This window comes from Rhea pennata, chromosome 11 (assembly GCF_028389875.1).
Source record: "Rhea pennata isolate bPtePen1 chromosome 11, bPtePen1.pri, whole genome shotgun sequence".
Classification (NCBI taxonomy): domain Eukaryota; kingdom Metazoa; phylum Chordata; class Aves; order Rheiformes; family Rheidae; genus Rhea; species Rhea pennata.
This window is the reverse complement of record NC_084673.1, coordinates 22,160,944-22,177,415: the sequence shown is the minus strand read 5'-3', so window position 1 is coordinate 22,177,415 and position 16,472 is coordinate 22,160,944. Positions and strand designations below refer to the sequence as shown.

Here is a 16,472-nt window from a genome sequence, read left to right as displayed (position 1 = left end):
CTGTTAGCATTTCTTCAAGTAATCAACACTGTGGTAAATCCTCATCTTGTCCTCCCAGTTCAGAGTCACTCACACATTTTATAGATGGCCAGTTGGACCAACCAGGGCTAGAAACGGGCCCAGGCTTCTCTGCCTCCCACAATGAGCCATCAAAATCAACTCTCTGGATTCATTTTTTCCACTTTTTGGCACGCACATTCTGGGATTTGCTTCTAAATGAGAGGGTGTTCCTTGCAAGCCCTTGATAGACCACAGAGCCATATGGCCTTGAAAGGATGGGTGCCGAATTGAGCCAAGGACACTGAGAACTGCCAGTCATCTCTGGAGAACCACTGGTCTCCTATGTGCTGCCTGGGTCTGCTTATGAGAAGATGTTTTAACATGAAACTTTGAGGTCAGAGCCATAAGCGCTTTGAGGATAAGAGCTGTGCCTTCTCATGCCCATCAGCTGGAAGAGGACAAAATAGCTTCAGAAACACCTATATGCTTCTGTCAAACACTTTCATAGGTAACACTTGAGCCTGAAAGTGATGGTCCAGCCTCGTACAGGTGAGAAAGGAAGGGAGGGCTGAAGCAGCCTCATCTGGGGAACTGAAATGAAAGGAGCCAACACCACCCCCTACCAGAAGATGAACAAAACCCTTTTCTGTCTCAGCCCTTATCTGCCAGACAGCTGCTTTCAAGGCCTGCCCTATTAACCAGCACAAATACACAAGGAAACAATTCAGTGTTAAGCTGGTCTTAGCCCAGAAGAAACCCCACAGATACGTATTCTTTGCAGACTCCTTGCCATCCCCAGGAGCAGGTCCTCACAGCAGGACTCCAGCAGTGGTAGAGGGACAGCTCAGGAAAGGGCATCTGAGGACATCACGGTGGGCTCTGCTATGCACTAGGTGGCTTACATGAGAAGTGAATGAATGGTAGCACTCAGTCCATCATTTCCTCCCTGCCTGCCAACCACAAGCAGGCAGTTAACCATTTTCTTGACTTTCTAGGAAGGACTTAACCTTTCATATAGCCATGGAGCTCAGTTCAGCTCAATACTGCAGCAAGAGACACTCTACTGTGGCTCTTTGGAAGAAGCCTCCAGCGCCTTCCAGTTCAAGAGCAACTAGCTCTTCGGTGGAGACAGGGGTCCTGCTTCCGCTGTAGTCATTATCAACCCAATCATAGCAATCTTTGGAGACGAGGGTGAGATACAGGGGTCTAGAGAAGCATGTGCTCCAGACTCCACCAGCTGCATTGACAAGGGCTCCACGGACTGTAAAGAGAGTCAGCAGCTCAGGCAGTGGACCCAAGAAATTTGTAATAAAGGAAAAGCACATATCAGTAAAAATGACTGTGAATTTGGAACCTGGGGAAGCATCTCCTCTAAATTTTGATTTTTGATTTGGTCAGAAAGGGAAAACAAATCAGAATAGCTTTCAACAGAATAAAAGCACTGAATTCCTGTGGGTTTTTTTTTTTCCCCTCAAAACCAAAGTACCTGTTTCTGGCCTGCCCCACAGGGAGGTCTCTGCAACATACCAGAAGAAAGCAAGCAAGAAAGCAAAGGAAGAAAAAGGAAATGAGTTTGAATGAGCACTTTGTCCACTGAAAACAAGGCTGTCAGACACAGATTTCAGTCCCACAGGAAAGACAGCATTTGCACTACATTCAGCACAGTTAGGATTCAAACTTGGGGCCTGGTGACTGAAATTCCACAAAGGAATTCCTCTCAGCTGGAGGAAGATTTATTTACTGAGAAGTGCCCAGGACTATGAAATCATTAAAAACTCAGCCCTGCAAACCAGTTGCTTGATGAAGAAAGTAGTTAATGAATCCTTGGTTCCACTGGCTCTCTGCTGAGTGGATTCTCCTATGGCTAATAGCAAAGCATCAACAGAAGCCTTTCTCCTCTACTCTGCCAACTTTCTGCCAATTTTCACAAACCCTGCAGGAACCTCCTGCCTTGGAATCCACCATCCCATATTCAGATTTGGCCAAAGGCAGGCTGAGAAGTTACTAGGGCATTGATCAATACACAGAGAGCTTCAGACAACCACTTCTTCGGAGGACACAGTAAAACTGACGCTTGAGCTAACCGTGCCATTTTGCTAGTGATTAACCAAAAACATCGTTGGAACAGTGCTAGGCATTGCAAGTAGCCAAGACAGTAGGCGGGACCTGTCTTTCCCATGATTAAACACTTTTTAATCTGAAGTTGATAAATAACAAACCGCCATAGAAACATCAAATGTTGTCACCACACAGGCAGCACCAGGGAACGCGGAGAGAAATCAATGTTTGCTAAACAGGGAACGAGCTTGTTAAGTTGGTAGAGGGAGGGGTTGAGGAGAAGGATTTTCTTCGGATCTCTACACTCAGCAGCCTCAAGCCCTGTGCTAACCTCCATCTGGCACCACCCCACTCTGCATTACTGGGAGGGTATCAAGCCTGAGTCTGAAGCCTGATGCCCCCCCCAAACCTAGCTGGGTCTCCAGCTCTTGCTCATAGTGAGCCCTGGCCATGGAAACATCTGCAGAAAACATCTAAGACGACCCTGCTGTGCTAGTCATTGAACACACCCAAAGAGGCAAAGAACTTTCAGGAGAGGGAAGGGGAGTACAAGGAAGACGCCAGCTTCCCCCTGGCAGATCAGCCAGTGACATGACCCCCTCATGAGTGGTATTTGCAACACAGAGGTTCAAGGCAAGGAAGCATAAAGCGCATAGGCACAGCTACCCCAGCTGCATAGGGAGCCCTTCCTTCAGGTGAGTGACCCTCCCCAAGCACACACGTAGGGGGCAATGATTGTGCCTGTTGTCCAGACCTTAGGATTACGCAGTACAGCCTCTTTCTCATACGTGCACCTGCATGAAACTCCAGCCTCCCAGGGAATCAGCAAACAATAGAGAGGAAAATCATCAATCAAAAACCATGGCAAGTACCTGGCAGTACCCCCTTAAGGGGACACGTTATAAATAGACTGTATTTATATACAGATTTGGTTCAATATCAGCATTTATTGTCTCTCTAGTTAAATATTGACCTGAGTAAATATTTGTTTCTCTGATCATTCAGTTTTGATATTGACCTCAATCGACGTTATTTTCTGTTTGTTCCTCATGTCTTCTGGAACTCTCTGCAAAAAGGGATTAGCAAAGAAACCCCCAGGACTTTCCTTTCAAGTACACACAGGCACGCAGGGCCAAATGTTTGGCTGCTGTAAATAATCAGCATGCCATTGCAGGCAGCAGAGCGGTACCCTATGCTTATGTATGAAAGCTGCTGCCCTGCAGAAGGGCCCGGCCGAAGTCTTCTGCTCACTCCATCAGAGGCTCCCAAAGAGGTTAGGAGCAACTATAAGAAGGCAGCACTGTTTTCAAATGCAGCTGTGTCTGCGTTACATGCACTGGGAAAGATACATCTTCACTAACTTTTGCCACCTGAAAAGTAAGCATCTAAGCTGAACTTTTGGTGCAGGCTCTCCAGGGGAAGACTGCCAGAGGTGATTTACCCTGCCAGCTTTCCATCTTGAAGCTTTCACACCTTTCCACTCGAAAGAGAACTTCCTGGAGCAGGGCCGCTAGGTTAAGGCTTTTCCCCAGCTTTCTTCTGGGAGCTCATAAGTGGCTTAAGAACTGAGCCACACTGCTCTGGAGGTTTATTCTGGAAGAAAAGAAGATTCTCTTCTGCCTTTTTGTTCGAATTACCTGAGTTAATTAGCACCTCTCAGAAATAAATAATTTCCTTTGAGCCCAAGAAAGCAATCAGGGCAGATGTGGGCAGCCAGGGTGCTGGCTGGTCTCTGGCAGAGACAGTAGGCTGCAATGTTCTGAGTAGACTTGGTGCTCTGTTTATTGTTCCTTTCTTCCTACAATTGGTGAAGACTCACTAATAGGCAGCCTACCTTGATCTTCTATCACAGAAATCAATGCCACTACTGTCAGTGAGCCCGAGTGAGAGAAATCAGGAGAAAACCCTCATCCAACTCCAATATCAAGTGCCTGGAAGAGGAACAGTTTGAAACAGCCAGGCTCCAAGGGGAGTTTTGAGAAAGTGAGAAAGCAAGAAATCATTTCAAAGATAGTGCCATACATGGACTGAAAATAAACTGGCAAAATAAACCTTGGAGACAGTGAGCTTGGAGGAAGCTCTGGCACTGCTACATCACCTCTAGGCTGTACTGAATGCTCTGGCCATCCAGAGTCACTGGCTATGGAAGATAACATTGGCCTTCCCTGCCAAGACCAAGCAAGACACCAGAATAAACAGATTGCTCTGCAGATGCTCAAGGCAGCTCCCCATCTGGCCTTAAGCTGGTCTACACTTGTGGGAGGAAGTCACAGATCAATATTAGAATATCTCCACACCAGTTTCCCCTCTCCCTGGGCTACCAAACACAATCCTTACACAATCTTAGCGCAAAACAAACAGCTGGAGGGAGTCCGAAGGCAGATAGGGAAAGGACAACAGCCCTTTCTTCTCACCCATTGCTCACTCCTCTGCTCTGAAAGAAGGGCAACTCCGTTAACTGTGTGTGTATTGGAGGGGGTACATGAAAACATCCACTTCATGTCTTTACAGGCAATTTTCTATTTCCAAACTGCTGTTGCTCATAAAGGGCCTGGATCAAGCCTCTCAAAGCCAACTGGAGGCTTTCCATCAGCCTAAGAGGGCACCCACCGTCAGATACAGGTGGCTGAGCTGAGTGGACTTTGGTATGAGCTAGTACAGCCCTTTGGATTCTTTTCTAGAGAGATCAGATGGTCTAATTTTATTTCAACTCCTGGAAGATCAGGAGGCTTGGAACTATTTCAGCCACAGCCAAAACATCCAAGCCCTCAAGTGTTTCCCCAGTTTATGCATGCATACAATCAAAAGTTGAATTTGGATAGCCACACAGCCGCAGCTGGCATCATCAGTTGAGAGAAGGCCCACCTGCAGCTTTATTTCTCTTCCTTGGGTGCAGCATCCTCTCTAGTACTCCCTCTCTTCTTCTCTCCCTTCTGAATCTGAGAAGATGGTGCATCTCAAATGTCACCGTTCCCTAGGATTACCTGGACAAATTCATCCACCTATTTGTAGCTATTGCAGAGCCACAGGGTGTGTCCTTGAGGTCTCCAGCTCATTTCCAGTTATGCATCCATGCTGCATGTTTCAAGTTGGGTGTGGCATGGAAGAGGCTGTTATAGTACAGAGGGAGCTTTCTCAGACTCTCCTGAATGATGGGTGGGATTCATTCCACCTCACACAAACCATCTAAGAACTCACACACATCATCTAGTCTCCTGCGATCAGAAGAGATGATGTACATTCCAAGGGCAGGGTCTGACAAAGGCAGAATGAGTCATCTGCTGCTTGCTGGGGCTTGTGAAGTCCTCATGGCATTCAGCAAGTGATAAAACAGGCCATAAACCCTGTTCTTCCCAGTACAAGCAGACCCGATACTCCATGTATTTCTGGGAAAAGCAGGTCAGGTTTCATGTGCAGACAGCAAATCCTACCATCAGCATGACTCTCAGCTTCCTTGTCAAATATTTAGCAAGTAGCATAGGGACTGCCCAGCTCATGCTGGAATCTGAGCCCTCTTCAGATAATATTGAACGATTTCGTTCCCTCTGAGTGCAATAACCCTCCTGATTCTTCAGTCTTTAAGGGCTATATGGCTGAGGAGGCAGGTGCAGCAGGAGGTTGAGAGGAAGAGGAAGATAAGCCAGGTAGAGACTGATGTAAAGGAAGAGCTGGGCACTGCATGGGCCCTTGACAAGACTGGTAGCCTTGCTGGGAGAAAATGGCATCACATGGCAAACAAGAGAAGACTAAGACATGTGAAAACCTGGTGTTTGAGTGAACAGACCTTTGGGCCAACTTCTCTCTTATGGGCTTGCATAGCACCTAGCACAATATAGGGCCTATTAAATACTACCAGAATTAATGACATGGACCAAAGCAGGCATGGGAGCAGATATGCCTGCTGCAGCCCCTTCTTGCATGTGCTTCTGCCATCTATGTTTCCTAGCATGTGTGCTTCTAAGAGTCTCTGGCCCAAGAGGAGAAAGCCTCAAACATCAAGATCGCCGCAGCCAGTGAATTTAGAAAAAACTCGGTTTAAGCCCTCTCTTTTCCACATGTCCCCTGTATGGAAATGAATTTCTAAGTGATGTTAATTAGTGAATACTGATTATGGCACAGGTTGATTAACAATCAATTGACAGCTCCTGTGGAGAAGGCACTGAGCTCTGGAGAAGTTCCAGCAGGAGCCTTTCAGAGACTTAGAATTGCCAGCTTCTGGGAAATGTGAGGACTGTGATACTACGTATGTCCAAAAGGTGAGGTAAAACAGTCAACCAGGCAAATGATTTTGAGTTCTACCAGAAGCACATCTCAGAACCACCAAAGTAGCAAATATGGAAGTTACTCACAACAAAACATTTTGTTCTAAAATGTTAATATTTTGAATACTGAATTGGAAAGGAGAGATGGAGATACTTTCATTCAGGGTCACAGACTTGGGTCATTTCCACACTTTAAAGAACACCATCACCTTGTGTTCCTTACAAGAATTTTCACTTGAAACTATTCAGCCATCCATGAGTTCAGCTCCATAAACTGTCCTTGAGGAGCAACAAAATGGAAAATGATAATGTTCTCCAGGCAACACTTAAATGATGGGCTGAACTGGTTGTTGAGTAAGTATCCACAGATCTCTGCCCATTCCTGGATGGGTTCAGAATTGTGAAACAATTGCCATAGACATGATAGAAGTGATAATGGATGGATGTCCTCTTCTGCAAGGGGTAAGTACCTGTAGTTTTGGAAGCTGAAAGATCTGACTGGATTATTCTATGACCAATTACTTGCAATTCTCTTCTCTTAATTGCACTGGAAATACTACAAAGAGCAAATTTGTTAAAATGTTAAATACATTTTAATACTTAGAAATCCCGTCTTTGGTGGAAACTTGAAGGTCCTCATCACCTTAAAAAAGCAATAATCATCTTAAAAGAACTCTCCAAGCATTTCTGAATTTAATGAAGGATTCTTTGTTTGAGTTTCAATTTGAGCTTGGAGGGAGCTGAACCTCTTTGATGTGGGAAACAGCCCATGGGTTTTTTTGAGTGTTTTCATGCTAGCTCAAGTTCTGAGAACATCTGAATTGTAAACATTAGTTATCCAATCCCCAAACACCAAATGTACCCTGTGACTCATGTAAATCACCAATAGAGCACAAGAAAAGCAAATATTCTAATCAAGGAGCTCAGCTAACAAGACGGTCGTAAGTGTGATTATTTGCAGTGCATGGGTTAGATAAAGGAACTCACTGGACCAGGGAATGAGAATAAAATAGCATACGTAGCTGACCAAACAGGTTTGAGATGTGAAAAAATCACATTTGATGATGCACCGGCCAGAAACACACTTTCCAAGACATTTGTGATTAATTTCAGATGATTGTGTTTGCTTTCCACAGATCACTCAGAAGTAGCGATAAAGGGAAATCTATCACATTGCCTATGGAGTGGGTGTCCCCTGCTCATTTCCTCACTTAAATACCTGCTTTTTTAATGTTCAGAAATGTGCTTTTCTAGCTAACCCGCAGCCTCTCCTGTGTCAGGAAATGGAAACCAGGTTCCAGAAAGGCCTGTGTAGGAGGAAAAGGAACTGCAGGCCTATAATCTTGTTCTTCTTCTGTGTTGTCCCTTTCACTCACTCCCCACCTTGCAGAGCTAAACTTCCCCAAAGCAGAACAATCGGCCTTTGTATCACGTGGACAAAGCCATTGTGCTCGAATGAGCTCAAAGTTCGACCAAAGCATTTCATCTTACACCTTGTCTGCTTCCAGCAGCTCTTGCGTGCACACGCACACAAACACAATGAAATCTGTTAGTATAGGGGACTTTAAAAAAAAAAACACAGCAGTTGCAGTGGCTAAGTTCCCCCAAATTGCCCAGTCGTTGGCTCACCAGTAACACAGGTATTGACCAAAGCTTCCAGAGCAGTAGGAAGCTCACCACTGACTTTGGACCTGGCCATAAAGGTCACAAAAAACTACCAGGAAGCAAAATAGCAAAGTCCCAACTTCTCCTGACTCTGGCAGACATGAGTATTTATACAGCTGTGATGCCAGAGTATCTGCGCAGCTCAGAGGTCCTGCAAGTCTATCACTTGAGATGTACAAATCAGGAAGTGGAAGGACTGAAATAACGTCCAGCCACAGTCATACAGGGAATCTGTGGCATGCCCAGGAACTGAGCATCTGTCTGCAAGCTGGCACTCTAACCACTACGTCATCGCTCAGCCATTAGAAGGAAGGAGGCAGGCAAGGAACTTGCCCATCCCTGCCACCGTTACTGCTGCCTGCCCCCACAACAGGATCCAATCCGCAAGTCACAGCACCCACCATCACTCAGATGCAGCACTACGCAGACAGGCGTCTGGCCTGGATGGGCTCTGATACGATCTTCCTGTAGGAGCAGAGTGACAAATTCTTCCTCTCTGCAGCCTTCAGCTTAATCTCCGCTGACCCTGCTGCCCCTTACCAGACAGGGAAGGCTCATCAGACTTGGTAAACTGCAGCTGGCCCTGAAAGGATCACACTTCATCTGACCCACAAGCAAAACAGCCTGAGAGGATCACCTTCACGAGATCCCTTTAGCCAGAGGTCACACAGGGCTCAGCCACACTAGCTCTCTTTGGCTCAGGGCTGCCAACCCACAATCTCCAACAAGATTGATTTGATCCCTGTACTAAGAGGGATCAAGTGAGCACGTTCCTCCTTTTCCAGCCTTTAATTCTACATCTCAGGATCACTGATCTGTTTCTGCATACCTGTTGAGCCTGCTTGGTTTGCTGGCACCCTTGGAAAACGAAAGTCATTGGCACACAGCATTTTGCACTCCTCTCTGGGATGCGTGGACATTTCTAACCTCTTCCACAAAGTCAGGAAGATCTGAGCGAGCAGAACATCCTGGCCACCTAAGAGGAAGATGAGTGCCCTGAATTCACATCACCCAGAAGAGTGCATTATGCAAATCAGACAGCTTGAAAAGAGGAAGAAAGTACTGAGTCACCGAATCCTAGGCAATGATACCACTCTGCTCCATTTCCACACCTGTTTGCACAGTCGTAATCATGGGATCCTGGTACAGAGGCCTGGGCTCAGCTCCCTGCTCAGCATGTGGAGCAAGGGGTTGGTGAGATTTCAAGCCAGCACGCAGGTCCTGTGCACTGTTCTGAATCATGACTTGTCTGATGCATGGTGCTGTAAAGCTTGCACAGTCCCCTTGCAATGTCATGATTTGGCAAAGCAATAGGCAGGGGAACGCCTCCACATTGCAACATCAAGAGCTCAGCACAACACACAAAGCCATTCCTCAAATGTGGGCACAGCCTTGAAAATGGGCATTGCACTGTTGAGCTCGTATCTGTGGTGTCCTCGTCGTTGGGCCAGTGTTCAGGGAAGTGTTGTGAGCTCCTCCTCAGTCTGCTGAGTACTATGAGAAAACCAGGAGAGGGCTAGAAGGGGCCAAGGAACACAATACTTTCAGTCATTCAGCACAGGCCATCCAAGGAGTGGCACTAAACTGCAGAAAGATCCCCAAGACAAGCCATCCCCAGCCAAAACAAACTGTCAATATCCCATTACCAATTTCAGCTCTGCAGTAAAACTCCAAAGTTACTGTCTTTCCTTTTCCCCAAAAAAAGCTGAATACATTCATTACATGAAACTCTTGATGGCCCAAGGAAATGAATCGCGCTTTGACTGCTATGCTGTGGACTTCTGTGTCTCTGCTAATGAATAAAGTGGAGCTTCCTGACCCTAGTACAAACCATATCTGCATAAGCAAGACCCATCACCCAGGTTCCTGTTAGGCCATGCAAAGTGCGGTACAACTGGAGACCAGGAAGGCCAGTCCCCAGTCAAAAATAAGGCAAACCATCTAGTCCTTACTACAGGGCAGCCACATGCATTACATCAACATGGATGAAAGGGCTGGGACCCATGAGAAGTAGAACACAGCACACAGGGCCCAGCATGGAGAGAGCAAAAAAAGAAACAGCAGTCTGGGGCCTTGTGGGGCTTAAAAGAAGAGCTGACAGCACATAAGGCTAAGGGGCCAACTTTCCACTCTGGAGCAGCTCAAAGTGGAAGACATCCTCACTGCTCATGGGACAGCTCCACGCACCAAACCAGCCGCAATCCAGTTCAGCAGCTGTTGGAGCCAGCCTGGTGGAGTCATTTGCTCCTGTTTCTCTACTCGCACAGTGCACCCAGGGAAAGGGAGACAACGAATGACATGCCAGCTCAGGGTCTTCCCCAGCCACACTCACCCAAGGCCTTTCTCTGTCACACTATGATAGCTCATGCCCCTCACCAGGTGCTCACTGGCCTCAACCCAACTGTTCCTGTGGCTCCTGAAAGAGGCAGGCAAGGGTTAACCTAGTGGGACAGGCTGGGTTTTTTCTATCTATTTTCCTAGCCACTCCTCCTCTTCCCTGGGTCCTGACCTCACTCAGTTGCTGCATATCCAGGTAACTCTGATGAGTGACTCTTCTAACATCAGCAGAGCAGGCCTGAATTTACAGACAATACATCTCATTGAGATACGCACTTCCTACTTCCTTCCCCTAATCCTCTAAGCACAGGCAATTGCAACCAGCAAGCTAACACTAGCATAGGCCCCAGTCCTCCCTACCTCCTTAGTTTTAGCAAATCCAATTATGGTGATGAGCATGGGCCAACCCTTCCACCCCATCAGCACCTGTTACACTGACTCCATGACAGGGCATTAGGAGCCAGTGTCCACCACTACTTTCCTGCATGTGTTTGGCAGGGAAGAGGGAAAATGCTACCACCTTCCTGCTCTCCCACATCTCCTAGGCCCCGTGAAGCTCAGGATGGGAGGGAAGAGCAAGGATGAGGCAGGGCAAGAGACCCTGCAAGGGCAAAGACTGGCCTTACAAGACAAGCGCTTGGGGCAGGATAGCAGACAAGCCCTGGAATCCCTCTCAGTCCCCTTGCTCCAGATATACATACCCTACATTTCCGTTCCATTCTAAAATGCTTCCTTGAACATGCTTTGCCTTTGCTTTCATTTGCTTTCCTTTATCTTCCTTCCACAATTGGTCTCTTGAGATTAAAAGGGGAAAATTCTATTTCCATTCAATCTGACTCAGATCAGAAAGGGAAAATGCTTTCATTTTATAAAGGTGGATCCCTTTTCTTGCTGCACTTTTTTCTTTTTTTTTTATTTTGGGGCAAGGCTGGAAAGGCAGAGAGAAGGGTAAAATTATCCATAAACTGCACAAATGATCTCTTTCCATCTGAACCCGATATTGAATAATATTTTCAGTAGAAAATATCTCCCACCCTCCCCTATTGTTTGAAAATCTATTTGTGGAGGAGGTGGGAGCTTTCCAAGGAATAATACAAAGAGAATGGCTGGAGTTTGTTAGTGTCTTTGCTGGTGATCAGTGAGAGAGAAAGGCAGGACAACTCAAGCACTATACAGTTAGAAATGCCCTGTGGGCAACAGCCAGTGCTGGATCTCTAACAGGTCATAGCCCTTTTCATAAGTCTTGTCAAATGGCTCTTAAAAAAAACAGCCTCCTGGAGCAAAGGGTTTCCCCAACTTAAAGCAATCCAGCTTTTCAACCCTCCAGCTATGGCAGCTTCTTCAGCGTCTCTTTTCTATAGCAGTCAGAGCATTTGGCATTCATAAAAGCAGTGTGGGCCAAGTCACAGAAAGCTCCACCCTGGGAGATCTGAGGCCAGCCCTGCTCCTTGAGGATTTTGCCACCCATAACTATGGGCCCCAAGGAAGGCTTGGTCAAAAGCCCTGCCTCAGCTGTGGGAGGCTGAGCTGGTGACGCACAGGACGTTGCTGAGGCCAGCTTCCCTGCTTTCTAGCCTCCTTCCAGCTGGATATGGATTGCTGGCAAGGAACCTCTGCCTCACACACCCCTATGCACAGCCTTGCATAACACACGGGCCGTGCCCACAGCAAGGTGCTTATCACACTCCCATGGAAATGCCTCCGGTCACCACTAACAGATCTGACCATCCAAATGATCCCCAGCATCAGGGACCTCTTTGTCCGAACAGGGACTGAGTGGCATGATTGGCTACCCCTAGGGCTTCCCACCAGACTCACCCTTCCCCTCAGCTGCTTCCAATCCAGGGAGACTGGCAGTGGGGTTGAATTGCCCCAGTGACCAAACTGGAGTGAGAAGGGCAGTGAGGACAGCATCCTGACTTGAAGGCATTGCCAACTGCAGTGGAAAAGACACGGCGGACTCTATGTCCTCACATTCACACACCCATGCGAGGACAAGACGTAGCAATGGGCTGACCAAAGCGAGGAGCCACCACTCTGGAGAGAGCCACTGCCCGTTTGTCCCCAGAGTGCTTTCCAGCCAGGGACTAGGCGTGAGCTCTGCTCCCCAGGTCACGTGCTGAACCCTCGGTGCGGTAGTAAGCACCAGCCCGGTTGCCTAATCCTCTGGCAGCTTGGGTTACAGCCACTTAACGAGCCGCACAACGAGGAGAAAGCAAACTTCACCCTCCTCCCAGATCAAATAGGGAGCTACCATACTTTCACACATATAACCTGCACTCAAGATAACCCACACCTCCTTTTTAAGTAGTGGTTCTTTAGTATCCAACTTTAGATAACCTGCCCAAATCAGGCACTGAGGGACGGGGGCTCGGGGGATAAAGCGAGCAGTACAAGGAGTGCCTGGGGAGGACAGAGAAAACAGGGCAGCTCTGAGCAATGAGAAATACAGGGATTGCTGGGGAAGAGGAGGACTGGGTGGCAAACGCCCTCTTTCCTAATTTGATCCCTACACATCCATAACCACCTCTTGCCACGGTTTCGCACTTTTATTTGCTGGATTACCAGGGAATTATAGAAATGAAAATACGGTAAGAGGAGACACTGCCTTCATTTCACAACCTTCCTTTGAGCCTCCCCCATGGCACCGGCCGTAGGCCCCTTCCTTTGAAGGACATCCCTGACAGCAACCCCTCAGCGCAAGGGGCATGTGGACATGGATTGGCCCCACTCAGGACCACCAGCACAGCACATTCATCTAGCAGTCAGCTTATTGGGCAGGGAGAAGAGCACCTTCCCAGGAGATGGCCATCCTGGGCTCTGACCAATTCCCTTCTTGACCTTCTCTGCATTGGGGCTACTTCTCCTAGGAAAAGAAATAGCTCCCTGAGCAGACATCCATTTGGCTGCTGTCCTCAAGCCCTGCAATTGGTGGAAGGCAACTAGCTATGAAGCAAGCCAGGCTAGGAGCCCCAAGATAGACCCTTCTGGCATCAGTGGCACTGCTGCTGCTGGGAGAGGTGAACCAAGGACAGAGAGTGAGGAAGGAGCAGGACAAAGCCCTGATCCCTTCTGCCATGAGAATAACAGCCTGAGCAGGCCTGGTCCATCACAGAGCCAAAATTAAAGCTCCCTTTCCAAGCTGCGCTGCGAGAACACTCTTGCAGGTTACATGTGCTTGCAAGAAGGAACCAGAGCCCTGCTAGATCCCTGTCTCACGGGCACGTTGCACTTCGGGGGTCACTTCCTGAGATGCCCGTCAGGGTGGGCTGCCGGTAGAAGATCCTCCCTGGGAGGGCACGGGAAGGGAACAACCGCTAGAGGCGAGGCTGGGCCACCGGAGCGTCTCCAGCCCCCAGCAGCGAGCACTAGCGGAGGGGGTGCAGGGTTTCATGCGGAGGAGGGTTTTAACATGTGCAAGGAAACACTGGGAGGTGCTTGGGGCAGAGCAAGCGGGGGGTCTCTGCGGACCGCGGCCCCCCACGCGGCGGGGGTGAGGGGATGGGCGGGAGGCGGCTGGGACGTCCGCGGGGAGGCTGCGCGCCTGGGGCGCCGCGGCGGGCTGCCAGGCCCCCGCGACGTGGCTGGTGGCCCAGGTCCCTCCGATGCTGCCACCCGGGGCCTCCGTCCCTCCGCTGGGCCTGGGGCGGCTCGTAGCCAGGAGCAGGCGGCCATATCGGGACGGGCAGCGCGCTGTCCCCCTCCCTGCCGCGGGGCTCCCAGGAGCCGCCCCTCGGCCACCGCGCCGTCCCCGCCCTCGGCACCCCCGGGGCCACTGCCGCTCCCCAGCTCCGCGAGGGCCCGCGGCCGGCGCCACGGGGGAGGCTCTGCCGGCTCCTGGGGAGCCCGCGCCCACCGGGACGCGGAGCCCGGAAAAGCGTCCCGGCCCCGCGCCACGCCTCGAGGGCCCCGAACCAAAATGGCGCTGGGGAGGCCGCGGCGCCGCGTTGGCCGTCAGCCGCCGCCCAGCCTGCGCCTCGGCCTCCTCGGGCTGCGGCGGCGGTGGCGGCAGCGTGCGCGCGGCTTTGGGCCGGGGCCGGCCGCGGCGGGTCCCGGCCTTCGCGCACCCCCTCGGCCCGAGGCAGCCGCCGCGTGACCGCGCGCACGTGCGAGGCCGCGCGTGCCCCCGCCGCAGGCCGCGCGCGCCGCTCCGCCCGCGGCCGCTTATCCGGCGCTTTATCTCACGGGAGGAAGCCGCGGAGCCGGGGAATTTCAAGGAGAATTCCTTTCCTGCCTGGGCCGGGTCGGAGGCGGGGGGGGGGGGGGAGGAAGGCGACATCCCTCCCCGCCCGTGCTCGCGTCCGCACTGGCACTGCTCCGGCGGCAGGGAAGGAGCCCGCTCCCCGCGCCAGCCCGGCGACACCCCCTCACCTGGGCGCCTCGCCGGGACGCCGTGGGGCCGGAGCCTTCCCGCGCGTGCAGCGACCCGCTGCCGGAGACGAAACGAAACCATGTTCCGGAGAGCGAGCAAAACCTGTTCCCGGCAGCGAAGCCGCGCGCGGCAGCACGCTCCTCCGCGGCTCGCGATGGTTTGGGGGTGTTTGAAAGGGAGAAGCAAAACACGGAACAAAACACGCCCCAAAAGCCAGGAGAAAAGCCAGCAGCAGGGGAAACAAAGTGTACGAAACTACGGAAATGTCTTACCAAAAAAATAAAAGGGCAGAATTAAATCACGTCCACGCAGCTTGGACGTTGTGCAATCAACTGGCTTCAGCTGAAGGCATTAGGAGTCTACGTACACCTAATCGGGCAGAAAACAGCCTCCGCGGCTGTAGGTTAGCACAGCTCTGCGGGACTGCGCAGCGCCCGCCCGGCTTTGCGCCCGCACCTCGCCCCATTTCTCTGCTCCGCATTTTCAAATGGATTTTCCGCGATCCTTCCGGCCTCACAAAAGGTGACGTGGAAAAGCACCGAGTAACTCGGAGGCTCTGGAAGAAAATCACTCGGGGGGGTGGAAGAGGGAAACGCCAGCTGCGGCACACAAGACCCCTTCTGGGCGGAGGGGGCCCTTCCCCGTCCCGTCCCGGCTCGCCGACGCGCCCCGAGAGCTGTTGGCCTCCGCCTTACCTGCGCCAAGTCGGGTTGGCTTTCCAAGCTCCGGCCGGCCGGCTTGATGTCCTCAAAGACCGAGGCGTCCTCGCCGGACTCCCCCGACATGGTGACGGGCTTCAGGGGGGCGAACACGGAGCTCTCGTCGGGCAGCGGGGTGCGCAGCACCAGCCCGCCGCTGCTCATTCCTCCCGCGCGCCCCGCTAGCTCCCTGCGCTCAGCCTCGCGGCCCCGCTCCCCCGGGGGAAAAAAAAAACTAATAATAATAGTAATGGGGGGGGAAGGGGGAGCAAAAGCAAAAATAAAATTAAAAAAACGCAACCCAGAAGCGCGAGCCGGCGAGCCTGCTGCTAATCCTCGGAAGCCAGGTGCCGCCGGGAGCCGGAGCCGTGCGGGAAGGCTTTACCTGTCCTGCGGGAGGAGGAACGCCAACCTGGAAGCCGGCGACGGGCCCGTGTGAGCCAATCAGGCTCCCGCCGCCCCGCCAATGAGCCAGCTGACAGCTCCCGCGGGCCACGGGCGGATGAAAGGCCCGCGGGGAGCGAGCGCCGGGAGCCCTGCCACCAGCCCCCACGGCAGGGGTTGTCACCCCACACCCCCAACCGCAGCGGGGCAGAAACGCCGGCTCGTGGGACAGCGCTTCGGTGGTGGGAAGCGTACCCCACGGCCACTCTCCCGTTCGGGGCACGGGCAGGGGTGCAGGTACCATAGCAAAGCCTGGCCGTGCTGCTGGGAGTACACGGTGTCTGGGAGGGTCCTGGAGAGCTGCAGGCCTTCAGATGCCCCCGCAGAGCCGCTGCCGTCACCACAGAGCACGGTAGAGTCTGGGGAACATCTGGGTGCAACCCCTGGGCAAAGGCATGTTTCACACCCAGCACAACAGCTCAACTCTCTCTGGACAAGCTGGGTCTCCTCCAGCACCCATGGCTGACTGGAGAGGACCTGGCCATGGCTAGGTCCCCACTCACACCACTGCTCCCCACCCTGGGCAGCCCTCGCCTTGGCCCACACCCCACCACCTTGCCCTCCAAGGCCAAAACAATGCACAGCACAAAATTTTATATCTCCTGAGTTTTGTCCCCCCGCACTGAAAAGAGGGAT

General features: G+C 51.3%; 1 protein-coding gene across 2 annotated transcripts in view; it reads right to left on the bottom strand.

The window, feature by feature from the left end:
* The window catches only part of LOC134145298 (Krueppel-like factor 5), a 31,856-nt gene extending 16,362 nt beyond the window's left edge, over positions 1-15,494 (bottom strand). The window contains exon 1 of one of the 2 annotated variants that reach the window (XM_062584668.1): positions 15,390-15,494. In XM_062584668.1, the coding sequence (XP_062440652.1) occupies positions 15,390-15,479 (90 nt within the window). In that variant the 5' untranslated portion in view covers positions 15,480-15,494. Of the gene's footprint in view, positions 1-14,693; positions 14,767-15,389 lie in introns of those variants that run through there. The other variant, XM_062584667.1, reaches the window with a different exon arrangement.
* Positions 15,495-16,472: the final 978 nt, after the last annotated feature.